This window comes from Grus americana, chromosome 5 (genome assembly GCF_028858705.1).
Source record: "Grus americana isolate bGruAme1 chromosome 5, bGruAme1.mat, whole genome shotgun sequence".
NCBI classification, from domain to species: Eukaryota; Metazoa; Chordata; class Aves; order Gruiformes; family Gruidae; genus Grus; species Grus americana.
In genome coordinates, this window is record NC_072856.1 from 32,639,470 (window position 1) to 32,659,759 (window position 20,290).

Here is a 20,290-nt window from a genome sequence, read left to right on the forward strand (position 1 = left end):
TGGTAAAATGTTTTTTTTTTTCTTACCTGATTATAGTTCTATACCAGATGAAGAGAAGTGTGTGAGATCAGCCTGGAGACCCAACGTTCAGTGGGAGTTTGATAGGACATACGCCAAAGTGCATCGGGAGCCTGGCTGGGCTTTGTCAGGATAGGTGAAGTCAACAGTTGTTCAGTGGTGCTACTAAAACTTGGAATGGAGAAGGCAGAGCATCATTTATTAAGGTCTGAGGTGTTGAGGGAGTTGTAATAGGATGGCATAGACAGCAAGAAGGGGAACAAGAGTTGAGGAGTATGTTGGGATGTGGGTAGGGCAAGCTTTTAGGATGGGTGGAGAGCCTTTGCGCGCTACCTCTTGCCACAAGGTAGAGAGGGCAGGAGGAGACTCCTGTCCATCAGCCAGGGACACCAGGAGGAGTTCGAGCCGTCTCTCGTGTGGATTGGTTAGAAGGGTTTGCCAAAAGCACTTCCCACAAAGCTTGGATCCACATGTGAAGGCTGAGATGGGCCTAAGCGTTAGGGTGGAAATTATAGCGTAAGATGGTAGAGGACTATGCTGATTAAAGGAGATCTGCTTGGGCGGGTGAGAGCTGCGCAGGCTGCGATCTGTTTGGTCTGTTTGATGTGGTCATGCCAGTGTGCAGCACTTGTTCCCGTCCCTGGCTGAGCCGAGCTGTCCTGCGAGGGGACCGGCTGCGGGGAGGCAGGAGGGCGTCCGGCAGCCCGGCTCTTTGGGAGTTGAAGCTGGGTCGTTGGCAGAATTAAGTGAGGCTTGAAGGTTGCCCTGCTCCTAGATTTAACCCTTCTGAAACACTCTTCTTCACTGCAAAGCTGGCTGATGACATGATTTTTGTTCAGTTTAGGAATAAGGAGGTGAGGGGGGGTTTTATGGTCCAAAGCTCTGGATTCTGGAAGTACAAGCCCAGCAGGGCTGGCCTCCTCCCAGGAACCTGCAGCTCCTCCCGAGGCGTTAGCTCCTGGAAGCTAACTAATGGCCCTGTTTGGTTTTCCCAGTGTGTTTTCATTCGGTAAGAAATGGAGTTAAAGCAGCCCCGAAGAATGAAATGAAATGGTGTAACTGAGTATCCTCTACCCTATTTTCAGTGAAGAAAACAGTAAGCCTGGTCAAATGCACAGGGCCTTGGATAAAGGTGCAATATCTTGGCTCTGTGTAAATGGTTGGATATGCAACTTTGATGTTGCTGTGGCAATTTGATGTGCTGTCCCTTATCTTGGTCACAAGAAGGCTGTGACCGGAGCCAAAGCACTCTGGCTCCAGCTCCTTTTGTTCCTATATAATAATTGTATCTGCAGCGTGCAGAGCGGGCTCGTTTCAGGCTGGCAGCTGCACAGCGTTGTTTGCCGCTCATTAATTTCCTACAGATTGCTGCCTTGCTGCTCCGTTGAATGTAGCGCAACTCCAATGGCTGGGCTGAACACAGCCCCACTGAGCTGAAAGCACCGGCTGCGTGTGTGTGCACGCGTGTGGGAAGAGCAGGGCGAGGGAGGGGAAAGAGGGACTCAGGAGGCTGATGTCTGGAGAGGTTTGCGATGGGAAAGTTTGCTTCGCTCCCCACCGTTTTTGATGTGCTTTGAGCACTGAAGTCTGGGGATGCTGTCATGTGCAGGAGCGAGGTAGGAGGTCTAGGCAGGTGTGGGGGGTTGAGATATGACAGCTCCCACATTGGGAAGTGGGGGGACTATTCTGACCTTTCTTGGAAAGCCAAACTTCATTGCAAGTGCATTAAGTGGAGGACAGCGAGTTTTGGGAACAGCCATGTTGAGGTGCCCTTGGTCTCCACCTAAGTTGTCTCTACTGGAAAGAGCAGTGTTGTGGGTGGTAGGTGTGAGTCTCTGCTGGCAAATGCACATCTGGGCTGTGCCTGTGGCTGATGCCAGCCGGAGGGGATGTGGATGTGTCATGAGGGAGACTGAGGGTCTCTAATCCCTGCTGGCGGTGGCCACCTTCACTCCCACCGCAGCCTGGCTCCCATGGCAGTAGGATCAGCAAGCTGAGGTCTCCATGGCCATCAGCCTCCTCTCCTGCGCTGGGTGGCCCATCCCCAGCGTGCCAGCGTGTCCCTGCCCACCCTGCTGGGGAACCTTGGGCAGCTCTGTCCCCGCTGTGGCTCCCTGTCTGGGACAAAGCCACCGCAGCTATGCCAGGAACTAGCCGAGTACAGAGTCAGTATGAGTTTGTGAAGCAGCATGGCAGCAGTAGGACTTGAGTGGAGCTCCCAGAGGGCTGCTTTTGGCACTTAGGCAGCAGCAGCTGGTGTCTCTCTGCTGGGCTGCAATGTGGCAGTGCAGGTTTGGCTTTGGGTACCCCACATCAACAATTTTGCAAATCCATTGGGAGTTCAGAGAACTGAATTTTGAAGAAAGGTCAGGAAAGCTGTGTAGAGCTCAGATGAGCTACAGCAAGCAGTGGGTGGCACGCAGCCCTCCAGAGCTGTGCCCAGAGAGAAGGACATGAGTGGTTGTGCTCAGGATGTCTGGGGGTTGATGACTTGAGGGTGCAGGTGGTTGTCAGCACTCACAGGAATGATGAGCTGAGGCAGGGATTGGTGCCCAGCGCACGCCCCCAGGCAGCGAGCTCAGGTCGATGGGGGCATGTTCTCCCAAAAGAGCAGTGCCCAAAGGCCAGCCACTTTAGTCTCCTCAAGCCTGCCATGACAAAGCACTGAGCAATGCATGGCAGGTCCACACCATTGAGCAGTGCTGGGGGCTCGTATCAGATAACCACCTTCAGAGATTTTTGCCCCGTGAGGAATTTAAAGCCTTCCTGGGCTGGTGAGGGTTGTTTGGAATCTGGCACTTCTCATTCCTCAACTTCCTCTCCCCCTCTGTCCCCACCTTCTCATCTTTGCCAGCATCTCCATGGCAACCTTGTTGCTGGAGAATAGAGAAGACATCTAAATATAGCTTCCAAATCTCTATGCCTTCAGCAAAAAGTCTAAAACTAGGGGTGACAGCTTGAAGCACTGGGCTGCTAATACCAGCCAGTGAAGAGTGTCTTGCAGGTGGGATTTTGGAGTGCTGTGGTCGGATGGGGGTCACTTCCAGCTGAATGCCAGTTTCATGTTTGCTCAGGACATCTCAAGGGGCTTTGAGGTACTCCAACATACCCTCTCCTGTCCAGGGTGCTCCCACTCCTGCACCCTGTCAAGTTTTGGAGCCATTCTTTAGAGCAAACAAAAGCATCTTCAGTACTTCGGCCATCAACATCTGTGATGGGTTTTGACATCACAGGCTTTTGTTGGTGGTGTGTTAGACTAAGCTGGAAGCAAGGAAAATTCAAAGACCTGTATGAAGGAATAAATTCTCTTCCTTTCTTTTTTCTACACTCTCTACTTAACTTTTGTACTGTGTGACCACAGCGGGAGTGTGGCTGAGGTTTTGCTCCTTTTAAAATTTGTTTCTGAGAGAAAAAGAGTACAGTATCTTCCTAGTGAAGCTGTTCCCCTGTGAACCTGCCCAAGAGGATCTTTGCCCAGGAACTAGCGGGGCTCATCGATAGAGCTTTAAACTAGGCTTGAAGGGGGAGGGGGATAACATCGGGCTTGCCAGTGACATGTTGTGGGACGATGTGCCCAGGTTGGAGGGACGGGGAGCTGGCGAGGGTCCTCGGCCTACTGCTCAGAGACATGCTAGATGCACTACAGCACGCTCGAAGCCTAGAGGAGACGAGCCGGGGGCTCTGGATGCAACAGGAACCAACGGGGTAACACTGGGAAGATACATCAAAAGAATCCCAGCCACCCCAGCCAATAAGTCAGTCTCATCGGGGGCACAACTGAAATGCCTCTACGCAAATGCACGGAGCATGGGGAACAAACAAGAGGAGCTGGAGATGTGTGTGTGCCTGCAAGGCTATGACCTTATTGGCATTACAGAGACGTGGTGGGATAGCTCCTATGACTGGAGTGTTGGGATGGAAGGGTACAGGCTATTTAGGAAGGACAGGCAGGGCAGGCGAGGAGGGGGCGTTGCCCTCTATGTCAGTGACCAGCTGGAGTGCATGGATCTCCACCTGGGGATGGAGGAGGAGCCCACCGAGAGCCTATGGGTCGGGATTAAAGGGAGGGCTGGGGCAGGGGACATTATAGTGGGGGGTCTGCTACAGGCCACCTGACCAGGGAGACCGAGCAGATGAAGCCCTGTATAGGCAGATAGGAGCAGCCTCACGCTCACAAGCCCTGGTCCTTATGGGGGATTTCAGCCTCCCTGACATCTGCTGGAGGGACAACGCAGCTGAGCATAAGCAATCCAGGAAGTTCCTGGAATGTGTCGATGATAACTTTCTTCTCCAAGTGACAGAGGAGCCCACGAGGAGAGGTGCCATGCTGGACCTTACCCTCACCAATAAGGAGGGCCTGGTAGGGGACGTCAAGGTCAAGGGCAGCCGTGGCTGCAGTGACCACGAAATGGTGGAATTCAGGATCCTCAGGGCAGCAAGGAGGGCATGCAGCAAGCTCACTACCCTGGACTTCAGCAGAGCAGACTTTGGCCTCTTCAGGGATCTGCTTGGTAGAATACCATGGGACAAAGCCCTGGAAGGAAGAGGGGCCCAAGACAGCTGGCTAATATTCAAGGGTCACCTCCTCCAAGCTCAGGAGCGATGCATCCCAACAAAGAGGAAGTCAAACAAATCCACCAAGAGGCCCCCGTGGATGAACAAGGAGCTCCTGGGCAAAGTCAAACAAAAAAGGGAAGCCTATAGAGGGTGGAAGCAAGGGCAGGTAGCCTGGGAAGAATACAGAGAAACTGTCCGAGCAGCCAGGGAGCAGGTTAGGAAAGCCAAAGCCCTGACAGAAATTACTCTGGCCAGGCATGTCAAGGACAAGAAGAAAAGCTTCTATAGGTATGTTAGTGAGAAAAGGAGGATGAGGGAAAATGTGGGTCCCCTCCAGAATGAAACGGGTGACCTGGTTACCCAGGATATGGAGAAGGCTGAGGTACTCAATGACTTCTTTGCTTCAGTCTTCACTGGCAAATCCTTGAGCCACACTGCCCAGGTCACAGAAGGCAGGGACTGGGAGAATGCAGAACCACCCGCTGTAGGAGAAGATCAGGTTCGAGAATATCTAAGGAACCTGAAGGTGCACAAGTCCATGGGACCTGATGAGTTGCATCCGCGGGTCTTGAGGGAACTGGCGGATGAAGTGGCCAGGCCACTCTCCATCATATTGGAGAAGTCCTGGCAGTCTGACAAAGTTCCCGCCAACTGGAAGAGGGGGAACATAACCCCCATTTTTAAGAAGGGTAAAAAGGAAGACCCAGGGAACTACAGGCCGGTCAGTCTCACCTCCCTGCCTGGCAAGATTATAGAGCAGACCCTCCTGGAGACTATGTTCAGGCACATGGAAAACAAGGAGGTGATTGGTGACAGCCAACACGGCTTCACGAGGGACAAATCGTGCCCGACAGACTTGGTGGCCTTCTATGATGGGGTTACAGCGTCCGTGGATAAGGGAAGGGCAATTGACGTCATCTACCTGGACTTGTGCAAGGCATTTGACACTGTCCCGCACGACATCCTTGTCTCTAGATTGGAGAGACATGGGTTTGATGGATGGACCGCTTGGTGGATAAGGAATTGGCTGGATGGTCGCACTCAAAGAGTTGTGGTCAACAGCTCAATGTCCAAGTGGAGAACGGTGACGAGAGGTGTTCCTCAGGGGTCGGTACTGGGACCAGCACTGTTCAACATCTTTGTCGGGGACATGGACAGTGGGATCGAGCGCACCCTCAGCAAGTTTGCCGACGACACCAAGCTGTGTGGTGTGGTCGACACGCTGGAGGGAAGGGATGCCATCCAGAGGGACCTTGACAGGCTGGAGAGGTGGGCCCGTGCAAACCGCATGAAGTTCAAAAAGGCCAAATGCAAGGTCCTGCACGTGGGTCAGCGCAATCCCAAGCACAACTACAGGCTGGGCGAGGAATGGATTGAGAGCAGCCCCGAGGAGAAGGGCTTGGGGGTATTGATTGATGAGAAGCTCAACATGAGCTGGCAGTGTGCGCTTGCAGCCCAGAAAGCCAACCATGTCCTGGGCTGCATCAAAAGAAGTGTGACCACCAGGTCGAGGGAGGTGATCCTGCCCCTCTACTCTGCTCTTGTGAGACCCCACCTGGAGCACTGCATCCAGCTCTGGGGGCCCCAGTACAGGAGAGACATGGAGCTGTTGGAGCGAGTCCAGAGGAGGGCCACGAAGCTGATCAGAGGGATGGAGCACCTCTCCTATGAGGACAGGCTGAGAGAGTTGGGGTTGTTCAGCCTGGAGAAAAGGCGGCTCCGGGGAGATCTAATTGCAGCTTACCAGTACCTGAAGGGGCCTACAGGAAAGCTGGAGAGGGACTGTTTATCAGGGAGTGTAGTGACAGGACAAGGGGTAATGGGTTTAAGCTGAAGGAGGGTCGATTTAGATGAGATGTTAGAAAGAAATTCTTTACTGTGAGGGTGGTGAGGCACTGGAACAGGTTGCCCAGAGAGGTTGTGGATGCCCCCTCCCTGGAAGTGCTTAAGACCAGGTTGGATGAGGCTTTGGGCAACGTGGTCTAGTGGAGGGTGTCCCTGCCTGCAGCAGGGGGGTTGGAACTAGATGATCTTTAAGGTTCCTTCCAACCCAAACCATTTTATGATTCTAAGATAGGGAGGAGAGAAATGTCCATGCCCGGGGCCCTGGCACTGCTTTGCACCTACACCGGGCTGATACCCACCTGAACTGTCTGGTTTCATGCCAAGTTGAATTATTACTCGTACAAGACAAGTGCTTATCATACAAACCTCAACAAATAGCTCTGCAGGCTGTCGAGACTGTCTGCTCACCCCTGGCCCTGAAGCATCAAGGCTTATGGGGTCAGCAAGAAAACACTGACCTGCAGCAGGCCAGGCAAGGGCCCGCTCGTGTCTCTACACACAGCTTCGGTATTCGGAGCCAACAGTCTGAAAGGTGATGCACAGATCAGCCTAGATCTCTCTTTTTTTTTTTTTTTTTTTTTTTTGAAGAGGAACTTAAATATTATAGCTGAACCTGAACATGCTTTATTAAAAAAATAGCTTTATTAAACTGAACAAAGAAAAACAACCTATGGAGCTGGGCTGTTATGCTTGTACAACCCAATTTAAATTTCTCAACTCAGCTGAGAGAAAGAGGTTTAACAAACTGTGGTTTTGCAGAAATGCTTGAAAGCGAATTGTGGTGTCAGTCCTTGAAGAACTCTGTATTAGACCATTTTATCCTGTTTGAACAAAGCAAAATACAGAACGCTTTGGAAACCTGCTTGTCTGACAGGGCTGACTGCATTAAAGAAACTCCCCGAGCATTTTTTTTTTCTTCTTTTTTTTCCTTTTCCCTACTATACCTTTTCCAGCTCTTCAGGGCTTTCAAGTTGAGTGTGAGACATTTGCCATTTACTAGCTGTGGTGTGGATTCCTGTCGCTGACACGTGTGGACATACCGCATCTCTTGAGTTGCCCTGAATAACATATCACGTACTTAAGGATCTTTTTTGCAAGACAGTGCTTAGTGGGCTCACCTGCCTGCAACTTAGCAGCTCTGATTTCTCATTGCTGGTACAGTTGTTTGCACCAGTACAAAGTAGGTGTGAAACGCTGTCATGTGAAGTTGACAGCACTTCATGTCTCTTTGCAGGGCTGTGGGGCAGCGGGAAGCGAGGGCTGGGCTGCTATGGCAGGGAACAGCACAAATTGAAAAGTGAAGCTGACCACAAGCACAAAGTGACCCCTTTAGTTTTGCTATCCAGGATGGAGGAAGGATAACGGGCTATTTATTTATTTATTTTAGTGTATTACCAGCTATCCCTATACATCTTTTACTGGTAACACTGAAGTTTTCTGATACAAGTAAAGACTTTAAAAAAAATATGGCTTTAGTCTTGGCTATGGGCTATGTCCCTTTAATTATCATGTCTCAGCTACCAAAGCATTTTAAATAGTTCTAATTGAAATGTGAGCCAATTTACTAATTAGCCAAGATTACATGGGGAATACACAAAGGGAAATTGCCTTTCTGTGTCAATATTTCCTCCTTTATCCCTTATGAAGACCGGGTGCAGCATGACCAAACTGCACCACCAGTCCTGGGGAGATGGGCATGGAGGGGCATGCAGGATTTTGGACTGGGGTCCTGGTGTCCACGTTGGGGTACAGCCACTTCTTGCACATTGTCTCCCTCCGCGGACCTTTTCCCTCATCCCTGTGAGCCACTGTAGCGGAGAGGGATGTTTCTGGCCCTCACAGGAGCAGAGGTGCCCCGTGTGCTGCATGCCTGGCTGGGGCAGGGGCATGCAGAAGGACTCTAGGTCACCTGGACAGGTCCCAGCCCCTGCCCCAGCAGGGGCACAGGGAGCCCTCCTTGTTACCTACACGCATTTGCAGCATGAAAGGCTTTTTCCCTCTCCCCTCCCAAGCTAGTTATACCTTGTCAGTCTGGGTGGACATTACAAAGGACTTACTAGTGGTAAACAGTTGAAATACGGGGCAAGAAACCATCTCCACCATGAAGCTTTCAAAAACCAGTTGGGCAACCACATACCTGCCAGGAATGGCTTGGTGGGACTGGCCCTGCCCGGAGACAGGGTGCTAGCAGTTGCTTCCAGCCTTGTTTTCTGAGGTCTTTTGGTTCCCTAATGGCATAAAGGAACTTTAGCAAGGAAGAGGAGGTGCCCTAGAGAAATGCACAGCTCCCTTTAACTCAGAACCAAATCAGAATTACTTGATACTGATGTGAATAAGTGATGCTTTCACCACCGCTTCAAGCTCTCTCTGCTCTCTTCCCTCACCCTCCTTATGGCTGTGTCACTGTAATGTGTTCCACATTAGGAGTTCAAAGCATGTAGGGACTGTCCCCTATCAAATCCCTGTGAGAAATAAGGATCACAGCCACTGCATGGATATAGAAACTGAAGCACAGAAGTATCAAGTGACTTGCTTGGACGGCTTCAGGCTTGCCTGGAGAAATACATTGGTATTCTATGTGTAGAGTAGTACGTAGGGTTCTCTGCAGTGCTAATCACTATTTTAATGATAAGATGATAACTAATTATCATCTGGTTATCACATAGGCCACTTGAAAACAAAAGAGAAAAAAATCCCATTTCTGGGGGTGCTTCTGTCTGTGACATTTTACAGCCAACTGGTCTGGTAGTGAGGTGGTCCAGGCTGTTCCCCATGTGCTTGCTGCACAGAGTGGAATGGCTCTTTCACAGCTGCTCTTCCAGGGTCCTCATGAATGACACAGCCAGTTCCTGGAAACTGGCCTGCAATGGCCTGTCTCCAGCTCCTGTACTAGCACCAGTTCTTCTGTAACTCATACATCAGCAACTTGCACATCAATGATCTGCTTGAAACTCTATCCTGACAGTTTGTCTATCCTGTTGACATCTGCTGAGGTAATTGGTACCAACGTCTGCTCTGACCTTAGAGGCACCTTCAGTTCTGACCTGGCTGCTAGAACAAAGTGTGACCATCACCGGCGGCTGCAGCTGGATGCTTCAAAACCTGTTCCTCCCTCCGTAATCCGCCTGGGAGCCAAAAATCTTCTTTTATGAGCATGAGCTTAAGCCCAATGTGCAACCTGTTTGTTTTGGTCACACTCTGGATAGGTTCCTAAATTACCATGATTTCCTGTTGAACTCATCATCTCCTTGGCGAGTTTAGTGAATCTGCTTTGGGATCTAATGATTCTTCTCCTCAAACACCTCCCATCTTTGTCTGTGCTATGTGACAACCTAATCCTTTGCTTCAAAATGGCTCAGCTTGTCCTGCCCTGGGTTGCTTGATGCACAACTCCATGTGACCACGTGCATCATATCAGGGCTTCTTTTGATGGCTTCTTCACCTTGTCTGTCAGCACTGTCATGTTGCTCTGTTAAATATCCACCTCCCGATGAGCCAGGCAAAGACAGCTCCCTACTATGCATAGCCTTATTTAATCCCCTCCGGTTTGTCACAAATGTTGGCATCTTACCTAGTCAGCATTTCTGCAGTAGGACTTCTCAACGAGATCTTCTGGCAGAGCAAATAGGTCCTATCTGTAGTTTCACGTTGAAATCCCAGCCCAGTGCAGAGCTCTGGGGAAGAGCCAGACTGGCACCACACACTTTGAAATTCATGCTGCAGGGACCTGCACCCACAGCAAATCAGATGAGAATTTGAGTATATCAAGATGTGTCAAGAACATCGTGGTTTGACCCAAGGTGTATGCACTAATGATTCACATTAATGAGTTACTAAAGATCTCCTGGTACTTCTCACTGTCCCAGGGATGTTTACCTTGCTGTCCTGGCTGCTTTCCATCCAGGCTAACAGCATCCCACTGGGGACTGTAAATCCTGCCCTTGCACAGCCCTGCCTGTTTCAATGGCGTACGCTATGTGACATCTCCTGACTTACGCTGTTTTTAGAGCTGAGCCTTATTTCACATTCCAAAGTCACACAGACACATCCTCTTAACCTTCTCGGCAGTAATTCCTGCAAATGAGAGTCTCCACACAGAGAGATACTCAATATTTTCTAGCACATTAATCAAATAACCATCCAGTTGTTGCCTTTTGTGTTGGAAGCGGACGTGTTGTCAAATAAAATGATTTTATAGATTATCCTCTGTACTTCCCAGATGGGGAATTTAGCAACATCGTGTGCACAAAGTCCTTCAGGAGAAGATTGATGTCTATTCATTTCATCTTCTGTTGCTTACTCAGGGAAATCTCATACTTAATGTTACTCCCCAGAGGAGCTTTCCCATCCCTAACTTTTAAAGCCAGTGATTGTTTTTAAGTTGAAAGCATGTCGAAAGGAGAGCCCGGACCGCCATCATCTGAGGGCTGTTGGTGGCAGCTTGCAATGACCCCAGAGAAAAAGGAGAGAGCGAGCAGCTATCCTGACATCTGTGCAGCCAGGTGATCCCTGATCTCGGCTTGTCCTGCTGCGTCTCAGTCTGCTGAAAACACCACTGAGGCCTGAATTAAAGAGCCGTTTCCCACCAATGTACTCATGCAGGGGTTGAGATTGGACAGTGGTTTGGTGCTGGGGGTGGGGTTTTGGGGTTTGCAGAGCAGCTCCTTGCTGCCAGCTCCCAGTGGTGTTTGATCAAGGCAGTTGATTGCCCGGAGAGGCTTTTGGATGGCCTCTGTTCTCCGCTTTCGAGCTGTCTGAGGTATGTCTTGGCCACGAGAAAGCTGTCAGAGAGAAAGGAGAAGGCTGGAAAGTGTCCTCCTTTCCCCATGCAGAGTGACCAGAGGCTCGGGAATGAAAGCTGCTTGGCTGAGTAAGGTGGGCTTCAGATCCCTCGCTTGCCATCGCAGTGAGCGTGCCTGTCAGGGCTGCTGCGCCGCCAGCCCCTCTTGTGCCCGCTTCTGCCTCCATTAATTTCAAGAAGCTGTCAGGATGTTCTTGCAGCAAAATGTTCCCAAGTCTCCTGTTCCCACGTGCTCTCTGCCTCTCGGTGTCCTCCTGTCACATCTCTCGCATTAACGTGATGTCTTCCCGGGGCGCTGTTATGCTCCAGCTCTTCTCCCCATCCATCTCCTCCACCCTCCATGCCTTCCGAGGAGGTAGCTCTCAGTGTGGCTGCAGGTGAGGGATGAGATTGCGCAGGAACCAATCTGTGTTTTGGCCTCCAGAGGATTTACGACAGCTCAGGACGCAGCTGTAGTTATGGTTGCTTTCATAGCCCTGGAGAGGAACAAGATGCTCGTGGTGGCTAGGGAAGCTGCAGAGCCTGGGAAAGGGCAGCCCCCGCCAGCTGCAGCGGGCTGGGAAGGGTGGCCTGACAGGCCACCGCAATGGCCCTCCGTCAGTGCTGACCTTTCCACAGTGACAGTCACCGGTGCAGCCAGCCAGCCGAGACAAGGACGCTTCCCCGCAAGGGAGCAAGCCCAGCCCCATGCCCCCGTCCTTGCAGGCTGCAGAGCGGCCCCGAGTGCGGATGCTGCTTTTCCCTCTGCCGCAAAATCCCAGTGAGAGGTTAACAGGCACTGGGTCTGTGAGCCCTCACCCACCTCCCAGTGTCACTGCACAGTCCCTGCAACCTTCTGCCTGCTGCTTTGCTCCTTGCACAGGGAGGCCTGGCAACGCACTGGCTCTGGAGCAAGAGCGGGCAGCAGCTGCAGTTTGGCTGGAGCCCTCCATCCTACACCACTCCACCATGGGTGGTGCCGGTGTCCGCACGCCTCTGGGCTCCTGCGCTGGGTCCCCAAAGCTTTCATGGTGCAGTGGACCTGCTGAGTACTCACCGCCTCTCAGCAAAGCTGGGGAGGTCGGGCACCTCCTCCTCCTCGTCCTCATCCTATTCCTCCTCCTTCTCTTTTGGGGCTCAGGTTGGGCGAGGGGTGCAAGGTCCTGCCTGTGTCCATGCAGGGCACCTGTGGTTTTGGTCTGTGGAAGTTCTGCCCCTCACCTGCTGTTTCAGAGCCAGGTAAAAGGTCCTTTTCTCCCTATGGCTTGTAGAGAAGGAGGAAGCCAGGAATTGACTGGATTGGTCACCAAATTCAGACACCCTTTTTTGGAAAGCCACCTGAGGCTTGAGTGTGTGGTAACGATCCAGTTTGCCGCAGAGCTGAGCTGGTCTAGGAGCCCAGAGGGTTTGCTCTCTCGGTTTCACGACCCAAGGGGACTTGCTTTGCAAAGCCAGTGTTTTACCATGTGCCCTCTCTGTGGCTCCCCACCATGTTTTCTTTCTCTTTCTTGACATTTTTTTTTAAACATTAAAAAAAGCCTACTCAAAGGAAATCTCACTGCTGTGGGACTACTTAGTGGGCTGTATAGAGCTCTCCGTACTTAACGGAGTGAGTCGTTATTCCTTGAGTCCACAGCTCTGAGTATTTGTCGCGCAGATGAGGGGCTCGCGTGAAGTCAGGCTTTCCACACACACACAGAGCACACGGCCAGGGAGATCATCGGCCGTGCACGCGTCCTCATTAAATGAGCATTTCTCGTCTGCTCTGGTGTGTGCACACACCGCTCATGGAGATGGGAGGAAGAAGGAAAGGAAAGTTAAGTTGCTGTATGAAAGCAAACTCAAATGGTGTGCATGCATAATATTAATTGCATAAAGCCTTAGAATAGCTTTATCGTGATACCTAAGCTGGCTCCTGGGAAACAGAGTCTGTGGGGTTTTTCCAAATTTTTGCAGACAAGCAATACTGACTAATTTGGAGCTCCAAGAAGGGAAAAACAGAAGCAATGGTAATTATGAATAGGATTTTGAAAAGCAACCCACGTTCAGGAAGTACTGGCTGCATTTGAAAATCCCACCTTCTATTTTGTAGTATATAAGGAAGAAAGAGATCAGAGCAATGAATCAGCCGTAGGTTTAAATCAGCAAATTGAACAAGCTTTGAAAAGTACCGGGGGCCCAGACAACATCTGGTTCAGAAGCCAAATTCAGTCAACCTCTCCAAAGAAAATGCAACAAAGTCATTGTGATGAAGACTTAGCTGAGAATCAACATTTACACCAGGGATGTATCATTTAAAATCCTACATCCTTCAGGCGGGATTAGAGGAGATTGAAAGGGTCTAGAGAAGGGAAAGGAGGCTTGCCGGCATTAGCGCAGGATACGGGTAGAACAAGCGCTGGCAAAAATAAAGCTGATTTGGCTTAGAAAGAAGAATTAGAGGTGATTTTTCTTGCATATTCGTGCACTGACGGATATAGCAGAGGTTGTCCAAACTCTTCCCCCTATCCCATGTGCCATCATTTGAAAGACAGGGTTTGGGCCCAAGCCCAAAACAAGAGCCAGTGCAGGGAATGGGATTTCCGCAGTCAGAACACAGGAGCAGTTATGACTTGAGAGTCAAATTGGAGGAGGGCTGGATAATTATTTGGTCATTAGTGATATCATTAGGAATGCAAGCTGCAGCAATGACAATTAATCAGCTCTCCTATGCTCTGTTGTGAAATGGTGATTTTTGGGGTGCCGCTGGCAGTGGCAGCATCCCCAGGAGCTGGACTGCTCATTCTCTGAAGCGGTATGGGATCAAAGATACTGGGTGTATTTAATGCCGAGGGCTACCAGCTGAGGCACATAGGGATTTGAAGCCTGGGGCTGTTTACTATGACTGCCGTCCTGTTTTTCTCCTCCTTTCCATCCCCAGCCAAGACCGGTAGTGAACAGAATGCACCAGGAACTTATCTGAGTATTGAGGATGGGTGGGGAGCGTGGGGAGGTCGTAGCCGCAGGGCCACGTGTGGGTACGGAGCCGTGGCAAGTGGGGGGTCATTCACCAGCCTGGTGGCTCTCAGGGGCAGGTGTTTTTGGGGTAAGGGAAATGCTCTTTATGCAGAACTGACTTTTTGTTTAAAAAAAGCAGTTCCAGCTTGGGGTTGGGGCTGGCTTGAGATGGCAAGCTCATGCCCCTTTAGAGTGTTCGATAGGAGAATGTAATTATATGTGTCCGTCAGTGCACGTGCAGGCCGTGTTGCATTTAAGAGGATGTGAGATCAGCCTGGAATAAAAGCACCAGTCCCTTCTGTCACGAGCGAGGGATGAGACTGCATGAAGCCTTGCAGGCACCAGGAAAGCAGGGGGAGCGCAGGGGTCATTTTCAGCCCGTGACAGTCAGTGCAGCCCTGGCTGGAAGGAGTTGGCAGGTTGGCAGATCCTTCAGCTTGTTTCCCTTGTTCCGTTTGCATGTGAAAGCTGAGATGCGGTGACCTCCGCATAAGGCATGTATTTGCTGTACAAGAAACCACGGCACAGCAAGCTCTTCTCTTCTTTTCCTACAAAATGCTCCAAGAACTCGTAAGAAATTTGCCTAAGGAGAGATGGAGGATGTGCTGCCCGGCTGCTCCAGCAGGCAGCACCTCTCAGAGCAGGCTGATGAAGCTGTCCCTTCGGCAGCTGATGAACCCGCCTCACCTAGGGTTCCCTCCGACGCGAATTATATCAGAGCTGCAGGTTGCAGGGTTTCCGTGCGGTCAGGGGGTGTCTGCCCGGCCGGCGGGTGTTGCCAGCAGGGAGGCAGCAGCACGGTGCCTGCGGGCTGTGTGGTGTGCTTGTGTGTCTGCTTTTGCACGTGTGTGTGTGTGCAGTGGGTAGCAGGGTGAGGGACACCTGCTTCTCTGCTGGCCAGCAGACCTCGTTGCCTGCATGCAGAGCCGTGAGCCACCTTGCCGGTGGCTCCTGAGCCCCTCGCTGGTTTGCCCTGGGGGATCAGAGCTATTTTTGGCTAAGTTTGCTTTGCACAGTGTGGCCTGCCATCGTGCCTTTGGGTTAAACAGAAGATTGGCCAGTGTCCCTTGCAGGAGTGGGGCTTTAGCCTTTCTCAAGAGCCATGTTGAGCTTGTTCAGTGGGTGAGAAAACTTTGACTCTCTAATGTCCCCATTCAACTCTTTACCTTCTTCCACTGTTGCTTCTCTGTTCCCTTCTCCCCTTTATGACACTTACTATTTTTCTGTCCACAGCAAAACAGTTCACATCAAGGTAATTGATGATGAAGAGTATGAAAAAAACAAGAATTTCTTCATTGAGCTGATGAACCCCCACATGGTGGATATGAGTTTACAGAAAGGTGTAGTACTGGCCCTCCAGACTAACATTAACGTTCTTCTTTCCTCTTCTCTTCCATCTCCTTCCTCCTCTTCTCCTCCTCTTCCTCTGATGTCTCTCTGTCTCCAACTGCTCTGCCCTAAACACTGCTGTGCGCACACACCGTGTCACATGGTACCCATGGCGGGGAGCGATGCTGGGGCCGGGGCAAAGTGGCGAGGGGGGCAGAGAGAGAGAAGGATGGAGAGCAGTCCTGCTTGTCCGTATTTCTGCAGCAACTTGAGAGGGACCTTCTGCCATCCCTGCTGGAGGGTCCAAGCAAATTTTGTAGCATCAGCAGGAAGATGTTGGCTAGAAACGCATCCAGCATCTCAGGAGATCATTGTCTGGCCCTGGTCCTGGTCAGACCCGTGTTAGATAAAGACAGGAATCGAGGCCTGGCAGAGAAGCAGCTCCTGTAATTTCCGAGAAGGGCTCAGCAAAGGCTTTGCAGCCCTCAGTTCGGTTGCTGCGGAGCAGCTCTGGGAGCGGGAGATGAGGGCAGGGAGGAGCTGACACCCCGCTTTGGTTCGCCTGAGGGCTCACAGCAGCTGTGTGTCTTGCAGGGGTGCTGGAGGGAGCCGGGCCAGCTGGCAGCAGGGAGAAGGGGCCAGCCCCGCTCCAGCGCCTGGGGTATTTCCATTCGAGCCTCGGAGGCATTTTAGTCTCATTGTGTCCCCCTCGAGGTCCCAGCAAAGCTGTCCGCTCCCAGGGAAAACTGCATCCTCGCTCAGGGAGCAGGTCAGGGGAAAGACACAGATGCTATTGAGGAGAAAAAGCAATAAGATGTGCCATTTTAAAAATGGAAATTAGAAATATCAGCCTCCTTCGCAGCTAATAGAGCTGTAGCCTGCCAGCAGAGACCCACCTCACCCCACTGGGGAACGTGTCTGTGAGTGCCCATCTCTCTCTCTCTTCTCCTCAGGCTCCCAGCCCAGAGTCCCTACAGATTTATTATTAATTGTGAGGGTAGCAGAAGCAATTGATCTTCCAGCTAAAATGCAGTGGGTACCCCAGGATGGTCCCTGGTGATTCCCAGGCAGCCGATACCCTTTCCGTTACCATGTGACACTGAAAAAAACCCGCACTGCAGAAGTCGCCTCCCACTAACCATCAGCAAGGTCTGACCTCCCTCACACCTCTCCCTTTCTCCTCACCCCCTCGCCAGCCCCCTCTCACCCTAACACCCTCCCGCTCCCCAAGGAGCAGCTGCGACGGATGCACCGTGTCCCACAGGCAGGCCAACGCACGCCGCCCCGATGGGGAAGGGGCTGCGTGCCAGGAGCCCGCGTCGCTGCCGCCGCCGCCGCCGCTGCTGCCACCGCCTCGCCTCTGGCCGGCTGACCCGCTGTACATGGTTGTCTCTCTTGTTGTCCCTACAGGAAGACCGTAAGGGTTAAGATAGTAGATGAGGAGGAATACGAAAGGCAGGAGAATTTCTTCATTGCCCTTGGTGAACCGAAATGGATGGAACGAGGAATATCAGGTGTGAGATCCTTTATGAAAAAAATGAAAAAAGAAACACTATCAGAATCAAGTCTCCAAACCCGAAATCCAGAAAATATAACCCTCTTTCTCCTCCTTCCCCTCCCTCCTTTTCTCCTCCTCCTGTAGATGGATCGACTTTTACTCTCTGCCCTCCTGTATTCTCGCTCTCACCCTGTTTCGGTGTCATCTCTGCCTTTTAGAGCCCAGCTTACTTCTGATCCTCCTTTTGTGCAGTGCTTGAGCCTCGGAGGCTGTATTATTTTAATTTGGTTTCCTTGTCTTGATCTGGTTTTGTTCTGAGCACACCTTTGCTGTTCTCCCCTCTCCTACTCCTTTGCCAGGACCCTGGGGAATGTGCAAGGCAAGGGAAGGGCGTAATGCATGGCTGCCCCGTCGGCTCCTCCCGTTCCCCCCCCCGTCCTTCCCGCTGCTGTTGCCTGCCAGTGGCATTGCCTTGGTACTCTTGGGTCCCTGTGAGGCGTGGTGAAAAGCCCATGGGAGAAGAGGGAAGGTGTGAAGTATCTTGGTCTGCTTTTATTTTTAAAAATGGTTTTCCATGTGTTTCATCTGAAAATGCCCTTAATATGTTGCAAACAGCCTGTTGTGCAGAGGGTGTGGAGCTCTGCTGAGGTCCTACTTCATCAGCAGTGAGACCCAGGATCTCCCAGCAGAGCAGGATGAGAGTGGGAATAAACGCTGACTTATGGTCGTGCCTTGCCTAGACATATCTTTGCCCTTGTCCTATACGTGTTTGACCCCTTTGTCACTGAGCAAGTCTTGCCATTGGCTTCCTGGGTGGCCCAGGAGGGCCAAGCTTTAAACAAAAGGACTTTACAAAAGGGAATTCAAATCCCTTGTGTATGATATGGAGTAGAGACAGATGTGTGTCCCCACAGGCTTATTTCTGAGCCCGTGTGCTGCTGCAGGTGATGGGAACACCTGGCAGTTGCCCATGCATCACACAGCTTTCCCTCACTGAAAGGTCTCCCGTCTCTGGCCAGCACAGCAGGTGCCCTCTGGCCAGTCCAAGCTCCCGTGCACGGACGTTTGGGATAGGCACAGCTTGCATTAGCGTGACAGTGTCATATAGCATCCGTGGATTTCTAAAACGTAAACCCAAAGAGGATTTGTAGTTTTATGCCGTTGGACCATCTCCTGCGGCCTGCAGGCAATGAGGGACGTTAGGTTCACTGTGTGTTGAGTACAGGCCCTCAGGTTTTACCAAAGTCCAGCTGCGCTTGGGCAGAAGCAGTGACCAACCTACCATATCCCATGGGGTTATCTCCCAGCAATTAATTGCCCTCCAGGGCAAAGATGTGAGCGTGGCTTCTAGGTAGAAGTTTTCTGGCCTCAGCTTGTAGCCACTAGTTATTTTCCTACTTTTCTCCATCAGATTAAAGAACTGTATAGTGTGCCGTACCTTCTGTGTAGGTACCTGCTTACTATAGCCATATTACACTCAGATTTCTTCTTGGAAGTATAAGGGGAATAAGCGCTGTGAATCTGTGTCAGCAAAGTGTTCAGCCCTAGATCAAAGTCTGCAGGCCTAGAATCACCCCGGGGTCTCCTCTCTGCATATTCCCCTTCCTGGCCATGGGACTCCCACCTCCATCTCAGTAGGCACAGGAGGAAAATCGCCTGCCTCTGCCTCTGTCCTGCTTAGGCATTTAGCAGCTTGAAGTTTCTGCTCAGCTGTCCGCTCTCTGTGAGCCCTGCATCCTTTTCTAAACCAGTGAGCTTCAGGATACAGAGTTGGGATCGGGCTGGTTTTTGTGAAGTCCTGCTTTTTTTTTTTTCCCATGTAGGCCACTTTGCATCTGGCTGAAGAAAAACACTTACTTGAAAAAAAAAAATCCAAATAGCCCTTAGAGTGGTTCAGTTGTAAAATGTCCTCATTATTATTAGACCCATGGTGCCAGTTTGCCATATTGCAGGTGTCTCATTTACACCAGCATCAACTGGAGTCAGTGGGACTGTCTGATTTGCAATGGGCAGAGAGGAGACCAGAGCTGGATCGGCAGCACAGAGCCTGCAGGCCAGCCGCTTCCCTCGCCACAGCTGAGGACGCACCCTCTTTACCCAGAGGAAGTGAAGGACCATGCCGAGGAGGAGATGCAAAGCCCTGGTTGGCCTCGTTAGAGAAAAGTCAGAGTGAGAGCACCGTGATTTTGAAAGCTAAGAGATGGGAGGCTAAAATGCATTTGTAAATGTTGCTGGCACAAGGTGGCACAGTCGCTACACTAATTCCAGGGCATCTGGAAAGATCCCCAGCTCCGTAGTGCTGCACGCCGTGGCATCTCTGACAAGCGTATCTTGTGCCTGGGATGAAGAATAAGGAGCTAAGCGAGGCTTTCCCGTGCAGAGCATCGGGAGTGATCGACAGCAGATGCTGTTGCCAGCAGCTTCACGGGGCGCACAGGTGAGCAGCCGGCTCCCGGCAGAGAGGAGGCGGCCTGGGACACGCACGGGGAGCTGTGAGACCTGCTGTACAGCGTCGGGAAGGGATGCTCACGCTGACTCCAGCATACCTGTTCCTGCTGCCATCCTGCCATTGCAGGGGCAGAGTTTGGATGGTTTATTTATTGCAAAGCACGCACACTACTGACACAGCCCTCAGGCTGCAAGGTCAGCACAGCCGCCTCAGTGCAAACGGGCCCCTGCGGTGCTGTGCGGATGCTGCCATTGCCCCGCACCCATGGACGGGGGGGAAATCCCAAACTGCAGCTGCTTAGCTGGGACTTCACTGGGTTTTGCCGTGGTGATGAATGGGCCCCCACGCGACTCACACGGCGAGGGCACAGCACAGCTCCTGCCTCTCCTGGGAGGCTCAGGCTGGGTTGCTTTTGACGAAGAGTCTCTCTGGGTTTTGGCTACCCACGCATTTGTTTCCAGCACCGCAAAAGACGTGGTTTTCTTGACGGTGTGTCCTCGTTTTGTTGTTACTCCCCACTTAGCTCTGTCACGCTGAGCTAGTGCCTAGGGTGCTGTAGAAGTGTTGGATGCTCTCAGACGGCTCTTCGTAGTGTCTTCAAAACATCTCATCTGGCCCCGTTGGGAGCAGGGCAGTGTTGGGTGCTGACTGGCAGGTGTGTTTGGAAGGAATCTGCGATCCGGGTCACGCAGAGACAACCAGTCCGTGGCAGTCGTGCCTGCACTATCACAGCTTCGTGCTGAGGGCCTACGCTCACCCCAGGGCCTCGCCGTAAGGACACAAGCTAGGTAGCAGTGATGAAATCAGTGATGAAATG

General features: G+C 51.6%; 1 protein-coding gene across 7 annotated transcripts in view; it reads left to right on the forward strand.

Annotated features, from left to right (window-relative positions):
- Positions 1-20,290, forward strand: part of SLC8A3 (solute carrier family 8 member A3) — a 119,791-nt gene that overhangs the window by 78,799 nt on the left and 20,702 nt on the right. For 4 of the 7 annotated variants that reach the window (XM_054828392.1, XM_054828393.1, XM_054828397.1 and 1 more), the window contains one exon: positions 15,431-15,537. The exons of 1 other annotated variant lie outside the window; for it this stretch is intronic. In XM_054828392.1, the coding sequence (XP_054684367.1) occupies positions 15,431-15,537 (107 nt within the window). Of the gene's footprint in view, positions 1-15,430; positions 15,538-16,936; positions 17,041-20,290 lie in introns of all 7 variants that reach the window. 2 more of the 7 variants (XM_054828395.1, XM_054828396.1) reach the window with 1 other exon arrangement.